Genomic DNA, 19355 nt, shown 5'->3' with positions numbered 1-19355 from the left:
GGTTCATTGCAGCATCGACCTCCTGGGCTCAAACAATCCTCCCATCTCAGCCTCCTGAGTAACTGGGACTAAAGGCCTGTGCCACCATGTCCAGTTAATTTTTAGTTTTTTGTAGACACAGGTTCTCACTATATTGTCATTGCTGGTCTTAAACTCCTGGGTTCAAGCATTCCTCCTGTCTTGGCCTGCCAGAGTGTTGAGATTATGGATGTGAGCCACCATGCCTGGCCCAAAATGTAGATCCTCATGCTTTTTCTTAGACCTACTGAATTAGAAACTCATGTAATTGTATGCACAGCAAAGTTTAAGAATCATTGCTGTCGATTATAGGATTGTTTAATTACAAAGTGAAATGAAATTTTCTTGCATTCTTCTTTGTATTCTTAATGACATTTCTTGTGTTTTGAAAGGAACAATCACACTCTCTTTGGTGTTCTAAATTATACTAAGACTCCTGGAGGGAGTAGACGACTTCGTTCTAATATATTAGAACCTCTAATTGATGTTGAAACCATTAACATGAGATTAGATTGTGTTCAAGAACTACTTCAAGATGAGGAACTATTTTTTGGACTTCAATCAGGTAAATCAATATTATTTAATGTTATAAATACAAATTATTAAAAAATGCAATTGACTTAGTTATTTTTCCACTTTTCTGAAAGACAAGTAGTGGTGTAAATTCTTGTATTCTTTTATGAAAGCTATTTTCCTGAGATTTTCCACTGAATCCTGTAGTAAATAATTTCAGAGGTACATTATGTAATATATTTTGATTTCCTGTATGCTTTTCTTTTCCATTTTTTTCTGTTTTGTTGTTGTTGTTGTTGTTCATAGATACCTTATACTCTTTTTCTCCATGGTAATCCTCAAAGATGGGAAGATTTGTCCAGACTAGGTAATTATCAACAGATGGGATGTAGTAGTTTCCTAGGCTGCTCTAAAAACTAGTACATACTCCATGGTTTAAAACAACAGAAAGTTTTTGTCTTATAGTTCTGGAAGCTAGAAGCTGAAAATAAAATGTCAGAAAAGCCATGCTCCTTCTGAAACCTATAGGGGAGAATCCTTTGCCCCTTTCTAGCTTTTGATGGTCACTGTCAGTCCACGATGGGCCTTGGCTCACAGGCTTGTCATTGCAATCTCTGCTTCTATTGTCATGTGGTTTTCTCCCTGTGTGTCTTCACATTGTCTTCTTATAAAGACACTAGTCATGTTATATTAAGACCTACCTTAATAACCTCGCATTAACTTGATTACATTTGCAAAGACGCAATTTCCAAATAAGGTCACACTTACAGATACCCGGAGTTAGGACTTCACAATGTCATTTGGGGGTCACAATTCAAGCTATAACATGGGATAAGAAAACTGCCCTTGCCTCAGGGTCTGTTTCTGGAGAACTCAACCTAACACAGTCACCAACAGGCATATTGCTAATTTTTTTTTCTTCACTTTAAGTTCTGGAATACATGTGCTGAAATGTTCTGAACATGCAGGTTTGTTACATAGTTATACATGTGCCATGGTAGTTTGCTGCACCTATCAACCCATCATCTAGGTTTTAACCCTTGCATGCATTAGGGATTTGTCCTAATGCTCTCCCTCCCCTTTCCCTCCACTCACTGACAGGCCCCAGTGTGTGATGTTCCCCTCCCTGTGTCCATGTGTTCTCATCGTTCAACTCCCACTTATGAGTGAAAACATGCAGTGTTTAGTTTTCTATTCCTGCATTAGTTTGCTGGGGATGATGGTTTCCAGCTTCATACATGTCCCTGCAAAGGTCATGAACTCATTCTTTTTTATGGCTGCATAGTGTTCCATGGTGTATATGTGCCACATTTTCTTCATCCAATCTATCATTGATGGGCATTTGGGTTGGTTCCCAGCCTTTGCTATTGTAAATAGTGCTGCAGTAAACATATGTGTGCGTGTGTCTTTATAGTAGAATGATTTATAAATTTTGAGGTATATACCCAGTGATGGGATTGCTGGATCAAATAATGTTTCTGGTTCTAGATCCTTGAGGAATCACCACACTGTCTTCCACAATGGTTAAACTAATTTACACTCCCACTAACAGTGTAAAAGTGTTCCTATTTCTCCACATCCTCTCCAGAAACTGTTGTTTTCTTACTTTTTAATGATGGACATTCTAATTGGCGTGAGCTGGTATCTCATTGTGGTTTTGATTTGCATTTCTCTAATGATCAGTGATGATGAGCTTTTTTTCATGTTTGTTGGCCACACAAATATCCTCTTTTGAGAAGTGTCTGTTCATATCCTTTGGCCACGTTTTGATGGGGTTGTTTTTTTCTTGTAAATTTGTTTAAGTTCCTTGTGGATTCTGGGTTTTAGAGCTTTGTCAGATGGGTAGATTGCAAAAATTTTCTCCCATTCTGTAGGTTGCCTGTTCACTCTGATGATAGTTTCTTTTGCTGAGCAGAAGCACTTTAGTTTAATTAGATCCTAATTCTCAATTTTGGCTTCTCTTGCCATTGCTTTTGGTGTTTTAATCATGAAGTTTTTGCCTATGCCTATGTCCTGAATGATATTGCCTAGGTTTTCTTCTAGGGTTTTTATGGTTTTAGGTCTTTCATTTAAGTCTTTAATCCATCTTGAGTTAATTTTTGTATAAGGTGTAAGGAAGGGATCCAGTTTCAGCTTTATGCATATGTCTAGCCAGTTTTCCCAGCACCATTTATTAAACAGGGAATCTTTTCCCCATTGCTTGTTTTTGTCAGGTTTGTCGAACATCAGATGGTTCTAGATATGTGGTGTTATTTCTGAGGCCTCTGTTCTGTTCCATTGATCTCTATATCTGTTTTGGTACCAGTACCTTGCTGTTTTGGTTACTGTAGACTTGTAGTAGTTTGAAGTCAGGTAGCATAATACCTTCAACTTTGTTTTCTTTGCTTTGGATTGTTTTGGCTATATGATCTCTTTTTTGGTTCCATATGAAATTTAAAGTAGTTTTTTCTAGTTCTGTGAAGAAAGTCACTGGTAGCTTGATGGGAATAATGTTGAATCTATAAATTACTTTGGGCAGTATGGCCATTTTCACAATATTGATTCTTCCTATCCATGAGCATGGAATGTCTTTACATTTGTTTGTGTCCTCTCTTATTTCCTTGAATTCTTTTTGTAGTTTTCATTGAAGAGGTCCTTCAGTTCCCTTGTAAGTTGTGTTTCTAGGTATTTTATTTTCTTCATAGCAGTTGTGAATGGGAGTTCACTCATGATTTGGCTCTCTGCTTGTCTATTATTGGTGTATAGGAATACTTGTGATTTTTGCACATTCATTTTGTGTCCTGCGACTTTGCTGAAGTTGCTTATCAGCTTAAGGAGTTTTTTCGCTGAGACTATGGGGTTTTCTAAATATATAATCATGTCATCTGCAGACAGAGACAATTTGACTTCCTCTCTTCCTATTTGAATACCCTTTATTTCTTTCTTTTGCCTGATTTCCCTGGCTAGAACTTCCAATACTATGTTGAATAGGAGTGGTGAGAAAGGACATCCTTGTCTTGTGCCGGTTTTCAAAGGGAATGCTTCCAAGCTTTTGCCCATTCGGTGTGATATGGGCTGTGGGTTTGTCATAAATAGCTCTTATTATTTTGAGATAAGTCCCATCAATACCTAGTTTATTGACAGTTTTTTAACATGAAGGGGTGTTGAATTTTATCGAAGGCCTTTTCTGCATCTATTGAGATAATCATGTGGTTTTTGTCATTGGTTCTGTTTATGTGACAGATTACGTTTATTGATTTGCATATGTTGAACTAGCCTTCCATCCCAGGGATAAAGCCAACTTGATTGTGATGGATAAGCTTTTTGATATGCTGCTGGATTCAGTTTGCCAGTATTTTACTGAGGATTTTCACATCAATGTTCATCAGGGATATTGGCCTGAAATTTTCTTTTTTGTTGTGTCTCTGCCAGGTTTTGGAATGAGGATAATACTGGCCTCATAAAATGAGTTAGGGAGGAGTCCCTCTTATTCTATTGTTTGGAATAGTTTCAAAAGGAATGCTACCAGCTCCTCTTTGTACCTCTTGTAGAATTTGGCTGTACATCCATCTGGTCCTGGGCTTTTTTTGGTTGGTGGACTATTAATTACTCCCTCAATTTCAGAACTTGTTATTGATCTATTCACAGATTCAATTTCTTCCTGGTTTAGTCTTGGGAGGGTGTATATGTCCAGGAATTTACCCATTTCTTCTATATTTTTCTAGTTTATTTGTGTAGAGGTGTTTATAGTATTCTCTGATGTTAGTTTGTATTTCTGTGGGATCAGTGGTGATATCCCCTTTATCATTTTTTATTGTGTCTATTTGATTCTTCTCCCTTTTCTTTTTTGTTAGTCTGAATAGTGGTCTACTTTGTTAATCTTTTCAAAAAACCAGCTCCCAGGTTCATGGAGTTTTTGAAGGGTTTTTCATGTCTCTGTATCCTTCATTTCTACTCTGATCTTCGTTATTTCTTGCCTTCTGCTAGCTTTTGAATTTGTTTGCTCTTGCTTCTCTTGTTCTTTTAATAGTGATGTCAGGGTGTCGATTTTAGATCTTTCCCCCTCTCTGATGTGGGCATTTAGTGCTATAAATTTCCCTCTTAACCCTGGTTTAGCTGTGTCCCAGAGATTCTGGTACATTGTCTCTTTGTTTTCATTGGTTTCAAAGTACTTCTTTATTTCTGCCTTAATTTTGTTATTTACCCAGTAGTCATTCAGGAGCAGGTTGTTCAGTTTCCAGGTAGTTGTGCAGTTTTGAGTGAGTTTCTTAATCCTGAGTTCTAATGTGATTACACTGTGGTCTGAGAGACTGTTTGATTTCTATTCTGTTCCATTTGCTGAAGAGTGTTTTGCTTCCAATTATGTGGTTAGATTTTAGAATAAGTGCTATGTGGTGCTGAGAAGAATGTATATCCTGTTTATTTGGGGTGGAGAGTTCTGTAGATGTCTATTAGGTCCGCTTGGTCCAGAGCTGAGTTCAAGTCCTGAATAACCTTGTTAGTTTTCTGTCTCATTGTCATCAGATTCACCAAGGTTGAAATGAAAGAAAAAAATGTTAAGGACAGCCAGCGAGAAAGGTCAGGTTATTTACAAACGGAAGCCCATGAGGCTAACAGCAGATCTCTCTGCAGAAACCCTACAAGCAAGAAGAGAGTGGGGGCCAATATTCAGTATTCTTAAAGAAAAGAATTTTCAACCCACAATTTCATCCAGCCTAACTTAACTTCATAAGTAAAGGAGAAATAAAATCCTCTACAGACAAGCAAATGCTGAGGGATTTTGTCACCACCAGGCCTGCCTTACAAGAACTCCTGAAGGAAGCATTAAATATGGAAAGGAAAAACCAGTACCAGCCACTGTAAAAACACACCATAATATAAAGACCAACAGCACTATGAAGAAACTGCAACTAATGTGCAAAATAACCAGCTAGCATCATGATGATAGGATCAAATTCACACATAACAATATTAACCTTAAATGTAAGTGGGTTAAATGCCCCAATTAAAAGACACAGACTGGCAAATTGGATGAGTCAAGACCCATTGGTGTGCTGTATTCAGGAGACCCATCTCACGTGCAAAGACACACATAGGCTCAAAATAAAGGGATGGAGGAATATTTGCCAAGAAAATGGAAAGCAAAAAAAAAAAAAAAATACAGGGGTTGCAATCCTAGTCTCTGATAAAATGGACTTTAAACCGACAAAGATCAAAAGAGACAAAGAAGGCCATTACATAATGGTCAAGGGATCAATACAACAAGAGGAGCTAACTATCCTAAATATACTTGCACCCAATACAGGAGCACCCAGATCCATAAAGCAAGTCCTTGGAGACCTACAAAGAGACTTAGACTCCCACACAATAATAGTGGAAGACTTTAACATCCACTGTCCATATTGTTAAATTTAATGGACACCTTAGTTCCCTTATTTGAATAAGAAAATTGCCCTGGGCAAAATACATCAACAGAAGCTTCTCAAAAAGAAGACATACAACCGACCAATAAACATATGAAAAAATGCTCAATGTCACTAATCTTCAGAAAAGTACAAATCAAAACCACAGTGAGATACCATCTCACACCAGTTGGAATAGCTACTATTAAAAAGTCAAAAAATAACAGATATTGGCAAGTCTGCAGAGAGAAGGAAATGCTTATACATTGTTGTTAGGATTGTAAATTAGTTCGGCCTCTGTGGAAAGCAGTTTGGAGATTTCTCAGAGAACTAAAAATAGAATTACCATTCAACCCAGCAATCCCATTACTGGATATATACCCAAAGGTAAATAAATTGTTCTCCCAAAAAGACACCTGCACTCGTATATTTATTGCAACATTATTCGTGGTATCAAAGACATGGAATGAACCCAGGTGCCTATCAACAGTGGACTGGGTGAGGAAAGTTTGGTACATATACACCTTGGAATACTATGCTGTCATAAAAAGAATGAAAACATGTTCTTTTTGGCAGCATGGATGTAGCTGGAGGCCATTATTCTAAGTGAATGAATGCAGAAACAGAAAACCAAATATTGCATGTTCTCACTTATATGTGGGAGCTAAACATTGGGTACACATGGGGATATAAAGTTGGGAACAATAGATATTGGGGACTTCAAAAGGGGAGAGGAGTGGGGCAAGGGTTCAAAAATATTGGGTACTATGTTTACTATCTGAGTGCTGGATTCAGTCAAAGCCCAAACTCAGCATCACACAATGTATCTATGCAACAAACCTGCACATGTACCCCATAAATCCAAAATAAATTTTTTTAAAAAAAGGAAAAGAGGGGAGGTTCCAAGATGGCCAAATAAGAACAGCTCCAGTCTGCAGCTCCCAGCATGAGTGACACAGAAGATGGGTGATTTCTGCATTTCCAACTGAGGTGCTGGGTTCATCTCACTGGGGCTTGTCAGACAGTGGGTGCAGCCCATGGAGCAGGGTGAGGCATCACCTCAACCGGGAAGTGCAAGGGGTCAGGAATTCCTTTTCCTAGCCAAGGGAAGCCGTGACAGACAGTACCTGGAAAATCGGGACACTCCTAATACTGCACTTTTCCACTGGTCTTAGCAAATGGCACACCAGGATATTATATCCTGTGCCAGGCTTGGAGGGTCCCACACCCACAGAGCCTTGCTCGCTGCTAGCACAGCAGTCTGAGATTGAACTGCAAGGCAGCAGTGAGCCTGGGGGAGGGGCATCTGCCATGGCTGAGGCTTGAGTAGGTAAACAAAGCGGCCCAGAATCTCCAACTGGGTGGAGCCCACCACAGCTCAAGGAAGCCTACCTGCCTCTGAAGACTCCACCTCTGGGGGCAGGCCATAGCTGAACAAAAAGCAGCAGAAACTTCTGCAGACTTAAACGTCACTGTCTGACAGCTTTGAAGACAGTAGTGGTTCTCCCAGCATGGAGTTTGAGATCTGAGAATGGACAGACTGGCTCCTCAAGTGGGTCCCTGACCCCCGAGTAGCCTAATTGGGAGACATCTCCCAGTAGGGGCCGACTGACACCTCATACAGCCAGGTGCCCCTCTGAGATGAAGCTTCCAGAAGAAGGATCAGACAGTAGCATCTGCGGTTCTGCAATATTTGCTGTTCTGCATCCTCTGCTGGTGATACCTAGGCAAACAGGACCTTTAGCAAACTCCAACACACCTGCAACTGAGAGTCGTGACTGATAGAAGGAAAACTAACAAACAGAAAGGACATCCACACCAAAACCCCAACTCTATGTCATCATCATCAAAGACCAAAGGTAGATAAAACCACAAAGATGGGGAGAAACCAGAGCAGAAAAGCTGAAAATTCTGAAAATCAGAGCGCCTCTTCTCCTCCAAAGTAATACAGCTCTTCACCAACAACAGAACAAAGCTGGACAGAGAATGACTTTGACGAGTTGAGAGAAGGCGGCTGCAGAAGATTGGTAATAACAGACTTCTCCGAGCTAAGGAAGGATGTTCAAACCCATCATGAAGAAGCTAAAAACCTTGAAAAAAGATGAGACCAATGGCTAACTAGAATAAACAGTGTAGAGAAGTCCTTAAATGACCAGATGGAGCTGAAAACCATGGCACGAGAACTACGTGACGCATGCACAAGCTTCAGTAGCCGATTCAATCAAGTGGAAGAAAGGGTATCAGTGATTGAAGATCAAATGAATGAAATGAAGTGAGAAGAGAAGTGTAGAGAAAAAAGTAAAAAGAAATGAACAAAGCCTCCAAGAAATATGGGACTATGTGAAAAGACCAAATCTACGTCTGATTGGTGTCCCTGAAACTGACAGCGAGAATGGAACCAAGTTGGAAAACACTCTTCAAGATATTATCCAGGAGAACTTCCCCAACCTAGCAAGGCAGGCCAACATTCAAATTCAGGAAATACAGAGAATGCCACAAAGATACTCCTCGAGAAGAGCAACTCCAAGACATAATTGTCAGATTCACCAAAGTTGAAATGAGGGAAAATGTTAAGCGCAGCCAGAGAGAAAGGTCGGGTTACCCACAAAGGGAAGCCCATCAGACTAACAGCAGATCTCTCAGCAGAAACTTTACAAGCCAGAAGAGAGTGGGAGCCAATATTCAACATTCTTAAAGAAAATAATTTTCAACCCAGAATTTCATATCCAGTCAAACCAAGCTTCATAAGGGAAGGAGAAATAAAATCCTTTACAGAAAAGCAAATGCTGAGAGATTTTGTCACCATGAGGCCTGCCTTACAAGAGCTTCTGAAGAAGCACTAAACATGGAAAGGAACAACCAGTACCAGCCACTGCAAAAACTTGCCAAATTTTAAGGACCATCGATGCTAGGAAGAAACTGAACCAACTAACGAGCAAAATAACCAGCTGACATCATAATGACAGGATCAAATTAACACATAACAATATTAACCTTAAATGTAAATGGGCCAAATGCTCCAACTAAAACACAGACTGGCAAATTGGATAAAGAGTCAAGACCCATCAGTGTGCTGTATTCAGGAGACCCACATAGGCTCAAAGACACACATAGGCTCAAAATAAACAGATGGAGGAAGATCTACCAAGTAAATGGAAAACAAACAAACAAGAAAAGCAGGGGTTGCAATCCTAGTCTCTGATAAAACAGACTTTAAACCAACAAAGATCAAAAGAGACAAAGAACGCCATTACATAATGGTAAAGGGATCAATTCAACAAGAAGAGCTAACTATCCTAAATATATATGCACCCAATACAGGAGCACCCAGATTCATAAAGCAAGTCCTTAGAGACCTACAAAGAGACTTAGAGTCACAATAATAATGGGAGACTTTAACACCCCACTGTCAACCTTAGACAGATCCACGAGACAGAAAGTTAACAAGGATATCCAGGACTTGAACTCAGCTCTGAACCAAGTGGACCTAATAGATATCTACAGAACTCGCCTCACCAGATCAATAGAAAATACATTCTTCTCAGCACCACATCACACTATTCCAAAATTGACCACATAGTTAGAAGTAAAGCAATCCTCAGCAAATGTAAAACAACAGAAATTATAACAAACTAACACTCAGACCACAGTGCAATGAAACTAGAACTGAGGATTAAGAAACACACTCAAAACCACTCAACTACATGGAAACTGAACAACCTGCTCCTGAATGACTATTGGGTACATAATGAAATGAAGGCAGAAATAAAGATGTTCTTTGAAATCAATGAGAACAAAGACATAACATACCAAAATCTCTGGGACACATTTAAAGCAGTGTGTAGAGGGAAATATATAGCACTAAATGCCCAGAAGCGAAGGCAGGAAAGATCTAAAATTGACATGCTAACATCTCAATTAAAAGAACTAGAGAAGCAAGAGCAAACACCTTCAAAAGCTAGCAGGAGGCAATAAATAACTAAGATCAGAGCAGAATGAAAGGAGAGACACAGAAAACCTTTCAAAAAAATCAATGAATCCAGGACCTGGTTTTTTGGAAAGATCAACAAAATTGATAGACTGCTAGCAAGACAAATAAAGACGAAAAGAGAGAAGAATAAAAAAGATGCAATAAAAACTGATAAAAGGGATATCACCACTGATCCCACAGAAATACAAACTACCATCAGAGAATACTATAAACACCTCTATGCAAATAAACTAGAAAATCTAGAAGAAATGGATAAACTCCTGGACACATACACCCTCCCAAGACTAAACCAGAAAGAAGGTGAATCCCTGAATAGACCAATAACAGACTCTGAAATTGAGGCAATAACTAAGAGCCTACCAACCAAAAAAAGTCCAGGACCAGACAGATTCACAGCTGAATTCTACCAGAGGTACAAAGAGGCACTGGGACCATTCCTTCTGAAACTATTGCAATCAATAGAAAAAGACAGAACCCTCCCTAATTCATTTTATGAGGCCAGCATCATCCTGATACCAAAGCCTGGCAGAGACACAATAAAAAAAGAGAATTTTAGACCAATATTCCTGATGAACATCGATGCAAAAATCCTCAATAAAATACTGGCAAACTGAATCCAGCAACACATCAAATAGCTTATCCACCACACTCAAGTTGGCTTCATCCCTGGGTTGCAAGGCTGGTCCAACATATGCAAATCAATGAATGTCATCCATCATATAAACATAAACAAAGACAAAAACCACATGATTATCTCAATAGATGCAGAAAAGGCCTTCGACAAAATTCAACAGCCCTTCATACTAAAAACTCTCAATAAACTAGGTATTGATGGGATGTATCTCAAAATAGTAAGAGCTATTTATGACAAACCCACAGCCAATATCATACTGAATGGGTAAAAACTGGAAGCATTCCCTTTGAAAACTGGCACAAGACAGGGTTGCCGTCTCTCACCACTCCTATTCAACATAGTGTTGGAAGTTCTGGCCAGGGTAATCAGGCAAGAGAAAGAAATAAAGGGTATTCAAATAGGAAAAGAGGAAGTCAAATTGTCCCTGTTTGCAGATGTCATGATTGTTTATTTAGAAAACCCCATCATCTCAGCCCAAAATCTCCTTAAGCTGATAAGCAACTTCAGCAAAGTCTCAGGACACAAAATGAATGTGCAGTAATCACAAACATTCCTATACACCAATAACAGACAAACAGAGAGCCAAATCACGAGTAACTCCCATTCACAATTGCTTCAAAGAGAATAAAATACCTAGGAATCCAACTTACAAGGGATGTGAAGGACCTCTTCAATGAGAACTACAAAGCACTGCTCAACAAAATAAAAGAGAACACAAACAAATAGAAGAACATTCCATGCTCATGGATAGGAAGAATCAATATTGTGAAAATGGCCATATTGCCAAAGGTAATTTATAGATTCAATGCCATCCCCTTCAAGCTAACAATGACTTTCTTTGCAGAATTGGTAAAAACTACTTTAAAATCCATATGGAACCCAGAAAAGCACCTGCATTGTCAAGACAATCCTAAGCCAAAAGAACAAAGCTGGAGGCATCACACTACCTGACTTCAAACTATACTACAAGGTTACAGTAACCAAAACAGCTTGTTACTGGTACCAAAACAGAGATATAGACCAATGGAACAGAATAGAACCCTCAGAAATAATATCACACATCTAAAACCATCTGATCTTCAACAAACCTGACAAAAACGAGAAATGGGGAAAGGATTCCCTATTTAATAAATGGTGCTGGGAAAACTGGCTAGCCATATGTAGAAAGCTGAAACTGGATCCCTTCCTTACACCTTATACAAAAATTAATTCAAGATGGATTACAGACTTAAATGTTAGACCTAAACCCATAAAAACACTAGAAGAAAACCTAGGCAATACCATTCAGGCTATAGGCATGGGCACGGACTTCATGTCTAAAACACCAAAAGCAATGGCAACAAAAGCCAAAATTGTCAAATGGGATCTAATTAAACTAAAGAGCTTCTGCACAGCAAAAGAAACTACCATCAGAGTGAACAGGCAACCTACAGAATGGTAGAAAATTTTTACAATCTACCCATCTGACAAAGGGCTAATATCCAGAATCTACAAAAAACTTAAACAAATTTACAAGAAAAAAATCAAACAACCCCATCAAAAGTGGACAAAGGATATGAACATACACTTCTCAAAAGAAGACATTTCTGCAGCCAACAGACACATGACAAAATGCTCATCGTCACTGGCTATCAGAGAAATGCACATCAAAATGACAATGAGATACCATCTCACACCAGTTAGAATGGCAGTCATTCAAAAGTCAGGAAACAACAGGTGCTGGAAAGGATGTGGAGAAATAGGAACACTTTTACACTTTTGGTGGGAATGTAAATGAGTTCAACCATCGTGGAAGACAGTGTGGCGATTCCTCAAGGATCTAGAACTAGAAATACCATTTGACCCAGCCATCCCATTACTGGGCATATACCCAAAGAATTATAAACCATGCTGCTATAAAGACACATGCACACGTATGTTTATTGTGGCACTATTCACAATAGAAAACACTTGGAACCAACCCAAATGTCCATCAGTGATAGACTGGATTAAGAAAATGTGGCACATATACACCATGGAATACTATGCAGCCATAAAAAAGGATGAGTTCATGTCCTTTGTAGGGACATGGATGAAGCTAGAAACCATCATTCTGAGCAAACTGTCACAAGGACAGAGAACCAAACACCACATGTTTTCACTTATAGGTGTGAATTGAACAATGAGAACACTTGGACACAGGGTAAGGAACATCACACACCAGGGGCTGTCATGGGGTAGGGGGAGAAGGGAGGGATAGCATTAGGAGATATACCTAATGTAAATGACAAGTTAACGGGTTCAGGACACCAACATGGCACATGTATACATATGTAACAAACCTGCATGTTGTTCACATGTACCCTAGAACTAAAAGTATAATAATAATAAAAAAAAAAATGAAAAAGAAACAGGAAAAGAAGGTTGCCTTTGCAGCCTGGCTGTTTGTCCACTGTCATGGTGGTGCAGTTTTCTTCTGAAATCTGTAGGTGGAAGGATAGTTTATATGTACTACTCTTTATCCAGGTTTTGGTTGCTTGCAGCTTGGTCTGTCTTCCATACCTCCAGTTGCCTGTCTACCCCAGCTTGTGTTCTGGTAGTCTAAATGAAAGTGGTGCATTCAAATCTAGAAGGCATTTGCTACCTGAATAGGTTTTCTTCAGTCCAATTCCAAATACCTTTTATTAGTGTAGTTCCTTCAAAATTCTGGTATTATATTGACTGTGACTCTGCCTGTCCAATGTTGTTCAGTATGTTCTTTTTAAAATATATGTATTTTACTGTGTATTTAGTATTGGGAAAGGCAGAAAGAGGCCATTTTTAACTATCCTTTCTTTTCTTGTTAACAGCAACATCTTGTTGGTCTACCTGTACCTGCCATTTAGTGTAATACCTAAGTGCCAAGAATATGAAAAGTCATTTAATCATGTTACATTGGTCAAGCTGCAACCATTGTTATCTTTTTAAACTTTCTGCTACCAAATATGCATTTTTACTTATCTACTTTTCACTCCCTTTGTTTAAGCCAGAAGTGGTATTCTCTAGCTAATTCCTCCATCTGTGCCCTGGATCCCATACTTGCACTTATCTCCTATATCTTCATTATTTTTCTCAATATGGCCTTCTTCTAAGAGGATTTAAACTTCCTCATGTCTCTCCCATCTTTGTAAAAACTCTCCCTGGACTTCATCTTCTCCAGCTACCACTATATCACTTCTCTATTCATAGCCAAACCTGTTGAAAAACAAATTTCCTATGCTCACTATCTTCTCTTCATCAGCACATCTCAATGTGCTGCAGTCATTTCTGTGCCCAGTACTGCGCTGAGACTGCTCTTGTCAAGGTCACTGGAGCAGATCTTGTTGGTTCTCTGTACAGATCATCTTGGATCCCTTTTACCTTTCAGTGTGCACCTTTTGCTGTTCTGTGTGCCTAATGGCCCACACCTGGACTCTTTTCCTAGGCCTACCTTCAGACTGTTAGAGCCGTTTGTTCTTAATCACAGAGTACCCAAAATGCCTGGTAGCCCTTAAATGACTGTATGGTGTGAAGGTATGAAAACCCAGCTCTTTCACATTGATTTGGCAAAAACTGGAATATAACTTAAACTCCAGAATTCCTTTGCAAGATTAGTTGAAGTTACCTTCCACATAACTTCGCCTGAAATCACACTGTTGGTTGGCTTAGTTTCCCTTCTCTGTCCTTTTTCACTGCTCTACTGGTTTCTTCTGGAAGCAGAGTCTTTTTCTCTTTCTTTCTTTTTCTTTTTTCTTTTTTTCTTTCTTTCTTTCTTTTTTTTGCGGGGGGGAAGGTCTCACTCTGTTGCCTAGGCTGGAGTGTGGTAGTGCGATTTCAGCTCACTGCAACCTCTACCTCCTGGGTACAAGCAAGCCTCGCACCTCAGCCTCCCAAGTAGCTGGTACTACAGGCATGTGCCACCACACTTAGCTAATTTTTATGTTTTTGGTAGACACGGGGTTTCACTGTGTTGCCCAGGCTTGGAAGCACATTCTTAATAAGTCACTGGCACATAAGTCCTTGCCTCAGTGTCTGTTTCTGGAGAACCCAACCTAACACAGTCAACAACAGGCAAATTGTTAAATGTAATGGACACATTAGTTCTCTTATTTGAATAAGAGAAATATCCACAATTTATTTGATACTGCTGAATATCTGTCATTATTGAATTACTGCCTTTCTTTGCTTCTGTGATTACACAATCTCCTGATTTTCTTCCTACGTCTTTGTGGTTTCCTTCTGAGTCTTTTTAATATACTTATCTTCCTTTGTTTATTTCCTAAATGCTATGGCTCTTGAAAGATATGTTCTGGGTTGTCCTTGTATCCTGAATGTCCTTATTATATGACTTACCCAGTTTCATGGTTTTATGATTATTATTCACATAGTCATGACTTCCAAATTTACATCTGATACCCAAATATCTCTCCAGACCTTTGGACTCAAGTATCTTATCGCCTTCTGAGCATTTGCTGTGATCTGCACGTTGTGCTTCTCCAAAATTCATATGTTGAAGTCCTCACCTTCAAGGTGATAGTATTAGGAGGTGGGGCCTTTGGGAGGTGATTACATCAGGGCAGCAGAGACCTTATGAATGGGATCAGTGCCCTTATAAAAGAAGTTCAAGAGAGACTCCTTGCCCCTTCTACCATGTGAAGATACAGCGAGAAGGTGCCATCTATGAGCCAGAAAGTGGGCTCTTACCAGACACTGAATCTGCCCAGCACCTTGAGGTGAGAACTTTCCAGCCTCCAGAACTGTGAAAAATAAATTTCTCTTGTTTATAAGCCACTCAGCTTGTGGTAATATTTTATAGCAGCTTGAATGGAATCAGAGCATTTATTAAGTGTTACTAAATCACCTGAAACTTAATGTGCCCAAACTGTGCCATCTTTTTTTTTTTTTTTTTTTTTTGAGACAGAGTCTTGCTGTCACCTATGCTGGAGTGCAATGGTGCAATCTCAGCTCACTGCAACCTCTGCCTCCAGGGTTCAAGTGATTCTCTTGCCTCAGCTTCCTGAGTAGCTAAGAGTACAGGCAGCCGCCACCACACCCGACTAATTTTTGTACTTTTAGTAGAGATGGGATTTTCTGCATGTTGCCCAGGCTGGTCTCGAACTCCTGACCTCAGGTGATCCACCCACCTAGGCCTCCCAAAGTGCTGGGATTACAGGCGTGAACCACTGCGCCCGGCCACCATCTTCTTTTCTAAATCAGTTCTTCCTGGTTTCAGTGAGTAGCTCCATATCCAACCTCTTTATGCAAGCTAGATACATGAAAGTCATTCTTAACTCTTACCTTCCTTCCATTCAGTCATCAAATCTGCCACGTCTCCTTCCTATAGACCTCTTGGATGTATCTGCTTCTTCTATCCCCATGGCTGCCACTGCAACCCAGGATACCTTAATTCTCTCATCTCATTTCTTATAAGAGCCTCCTATTTGGTCACCCTTCTTCAACCTTGCTGTTTCTAGCCTCTTCTTTACATTGTTGCCTGAGTGATTGTTTGAAAACATACATCTGAGCGTATCACTCTGTATTCATTTCTTAATGTGGATATAAAACATCACCACAAATTTAGGGGCTTAAAACAACACTAATGTATTATCTCACAGTTCTGGAGGTCTGAAATCAGTTTCACTGGGCTAAAATCAGTGTGTCAGCAGATCTACATTTTTCTGGAGGCTCTGGAGAGGGAGTACATGTCCTTGCTCTTTCCACTTTCTAGAGGCCGCCTACAGTTCTTGGCTCTTAGCCCTTCCTCTATCTTTAAAGCCAGAAGTGGAACATTTTCCCTTCCTCTGACTTCTGCTTTTGTACTTATATCTTCTCTCTCTGACTCTGATCCTCCTGCCACCCTCTTGTAAGAACTCTTACGATTACACTGGGGCCAAGAGACAATCCAGGATAATCTCTCTGTCTCAAGACCCTTAATTTAATCCCAACTAGAAACTTCCTTTTATCAGTTAACATATTCACAAATTCCAGGGATTAGGAAGCAGATCTCTGTGGGGAACTGGGGAAGGGTGTTGGTTACTATACTCATCTGCATAAAATCCTTCAATCTTTTCTCTTTAGATTCTCTTCTCACAACTTTTAGATTAAAATGCAAACTCTTCCATATAGCTGTTTTCCTGTAATCTCCCACAGCATCTCTTGCTACTCCTCACTCTCCATTCTGTCTTCTAGTCTAAATGAACTTCTATAAGTTACTTGAACATATCTGCTGTCATTTTCTGGCCTTGGAACTCTATAATTTTTGCCTAGAATACCTCCTCCTCCTTCCCTGCAACTCCTTCTCCCAGGCTTCTGTAGCTACTGCAGTTCATCTTTTACCATTCCAGTTTAGATGTGACTTCTGCTACAGGTCTTTCTGATACCCCAAGTCAGTGTTAGGCATCTTTAGTACATGTTTCCTGTAGTATCTTGTTATGAAACTTATTTTACTGTATTGTAAATGCATATTTTGTTGGATAATTCTCATATAAGGCTAGGACATAACAGTTTAACATATTTGTTAAACTATTGATTTGCTGTTGAATCTGTTGAAATTGTTTTCTGTTATTCCCAAGACAATACTGTTTGTATGATAAAACTTTGATGATAAACTCGGATTTTTTTAAACTTTAATTTTCATATATTTTAAGTTTTTAAATTCCTTATGACTGAAAATTTCAGATTGATATCTATAAATAAATGTTTCTCTGTTTTCTATATCTTTTTCTGTCCTTTTCTTTTTTTCTTTTTTTCTTTTTTGAGACAGAGTTTCACTCTGTCACCCAGGCTGGAGTGCCATGGTGCAATCTCAGCTCACTGCAACCCTGCTTCCTGGGTTCAAGTGATTTTCCAGCCTCAGCCTCCTAAGTAGCTAGGATTACAGGCACCCACCCCCACACCTGGCTAATTTTTGTGTGTTTAGTAGAGATGGGGTTTCACCATGTTGGCCAGGCTGGTCTCAAACTCCTGACCTCAAGTGATCCACCTGCCTTGACCTTCCAAAGTGTTGGGATTACAGGTGTGAGCCATGTTTTCTATGTCTTAATGGTTTGTAATTTATCTTAACACACAATAAAGTAGGGGAGCAGGGCATAGGGCAGAGTGGGAGGGTAATTTTTACAGTTTATTAAAATACGAGAATCTAAACCTTAAAAAAAAAAATAAAACCCAGTACCTCCTTTATTATAGACATTCTATAGGTGTTAGGGATAAAAAGATGAGGAACATTAAGCTATATCTGTCCTCAAGGACCTCACATCCATGTTAGGGCAATAGAACTCTAATTAAATAATTTTGATACAATGTGATAAATGCAATAGCAATTGAGTAGTTCATGGGAACACAGAGAAGGGAGTTGGGATAAAGACAGAATCCAGATGGGATTTGCAGGAATAATATTTCAGCTTTGTCTTAATCTTAAAAGAAGGAGTAGGATTTTAGCAACAGGAGAATCCTAGCAGTGATATTCGAGATGAAGGGAACATGCCTGTGCAATGTATGTTGATGTCCATAGGAGTAATGCAGATGTTTTTTGGATATAGTGGTTAGGATAAAGATCTGGTATGCATGCCATTGGCTATGATCTTGACCAGTCATTTCCTTCCCTCTCTCACTTCCTCACTCCCTCCCTCCCTCCCCCCTCCCCCTCTCTCTCTCTCTCTCTTTTTTTTTTTTTTTTTTTTGTTCTCTCTTTCTTTCACAGGGTCTCCCTCTGTCACCCAGACTATAGTGCAGTGGCACTATCATAGCTTACTGTAATAAACCTCTGGGTTCAAGTGATCCTTTTGCTGCAGCCTCTTGAGAAGCTATGTCTACAGGCCTGCACCACCATGGCTGGCTAATTTTTACACTTTTTGTAGAGCCAGGGTCTTGCTCTGTTGCCCAGGCTGAACTTGAACTCCTGACTTCAAGCAATCCTGTCATCTCAACCTCCCAAAGTGCTAGGATTGCAGGCACAAGTCACCATGCCTGGCTGTACTTAGGTTAATATAAAAGAGCTAGCTGTATTTAAGGATTGACCAGTAGTTATTTATGACTTAAAGCCTTGGGGAATGGCAGGAAATGAGGATTGAGACTAGACTATGAAGGGCCTTTTTATAATGCTAAGAAGTTTAATTTTTTTCCTCAGGCAATATGGAGCTGACCATTCTGAACCTAGAGAGTACTGATCAAATCCTGTTTTAGAAACATTCTGGTTGTAATGATAGATTTGGGGAAAGGAAGAAAGAGGAGTCTGGAAAGAGAAAGAGCAACATAAATGAGGGTTTAAGAGAGTCTGACTAGTAGAATCACACGTAAAATGTCATAATAGTATTGTGCCATACTGAATATAATGAATATTATAACCGCAATCTATTCAGCCTATTCTAATTTTTTAAACTTTTGGCGAAAAGAATCAAACTCTGTAAAATATTTGAAGAGATTTATTCTGAGCCAAATATGAGTGACCATGGCCCATGAAAACAGCCCTCAGGAGGTCCTGAGAACGTGTACCCAAGAGAGTCGGAGTACAGCTTGGTTTTATATATATATATATATTTTAGGGAGGCATGAGACATCAATCAAATACATTTAAGAAGTATAATGGTTTGGTTCAGAAAGGCAGGACAACTCAAAGCAGGTGGTGGAACTTCCAGACTATAGATACATTTAAACATTTTCTAGTTGACAGTTGGTTGAGTTTATCTGAAGACTTGGGATTAATGGAAAGGAATGTTCAGGTTAAGTTAAAGGATTATGGGGACCAAGTTTTATTGTGCAGAGGAATCTCTCAGATAGCAGACTTCAGAGAGAGAGCAGGTTGTAAAATGTTTCTTACTGGACC

General features: G+C 39.4%; 1 protein-coding gene across 1 annotated transcript in view; it reads left to right on the top strand.

Moving 5' to 3' along the window:
- MSH4 (mutS homolog 4) overlaps positions 1-19355 on the top strand; it is a 115731-nt gene that overhangs the window by 26749 nt on the left and 69627 nt on the right. Inside the window, exon 7 of the mRNA XM_005542987.4 lies at positions 411-583. Coding sequence (XP_005543044.3) covers positions 411-583 — 173 coding nt within the window. The remainder of the gene's footprint in view (positions 1-410; positions 584-19355) is intronic.

The sequence above is a fragment of the Macaca fascicularis genome, chromosome 1, assembly GCF_037993035.2.
Source record: "Macaca fascicularis isolate 582-1 chromosome 1, T2T-MFA8v1.1".
Classification (NCBI taxonomy): domain Eukaryota; kingdom Metazoa; phylum Chordata; class Mammalia; order Primates; family Cercopithecidae; genus Macaca; species Macaca fascicularis.
This window is presented reverse-complemented; position numbering and strand designations above follow the sequence as displayed.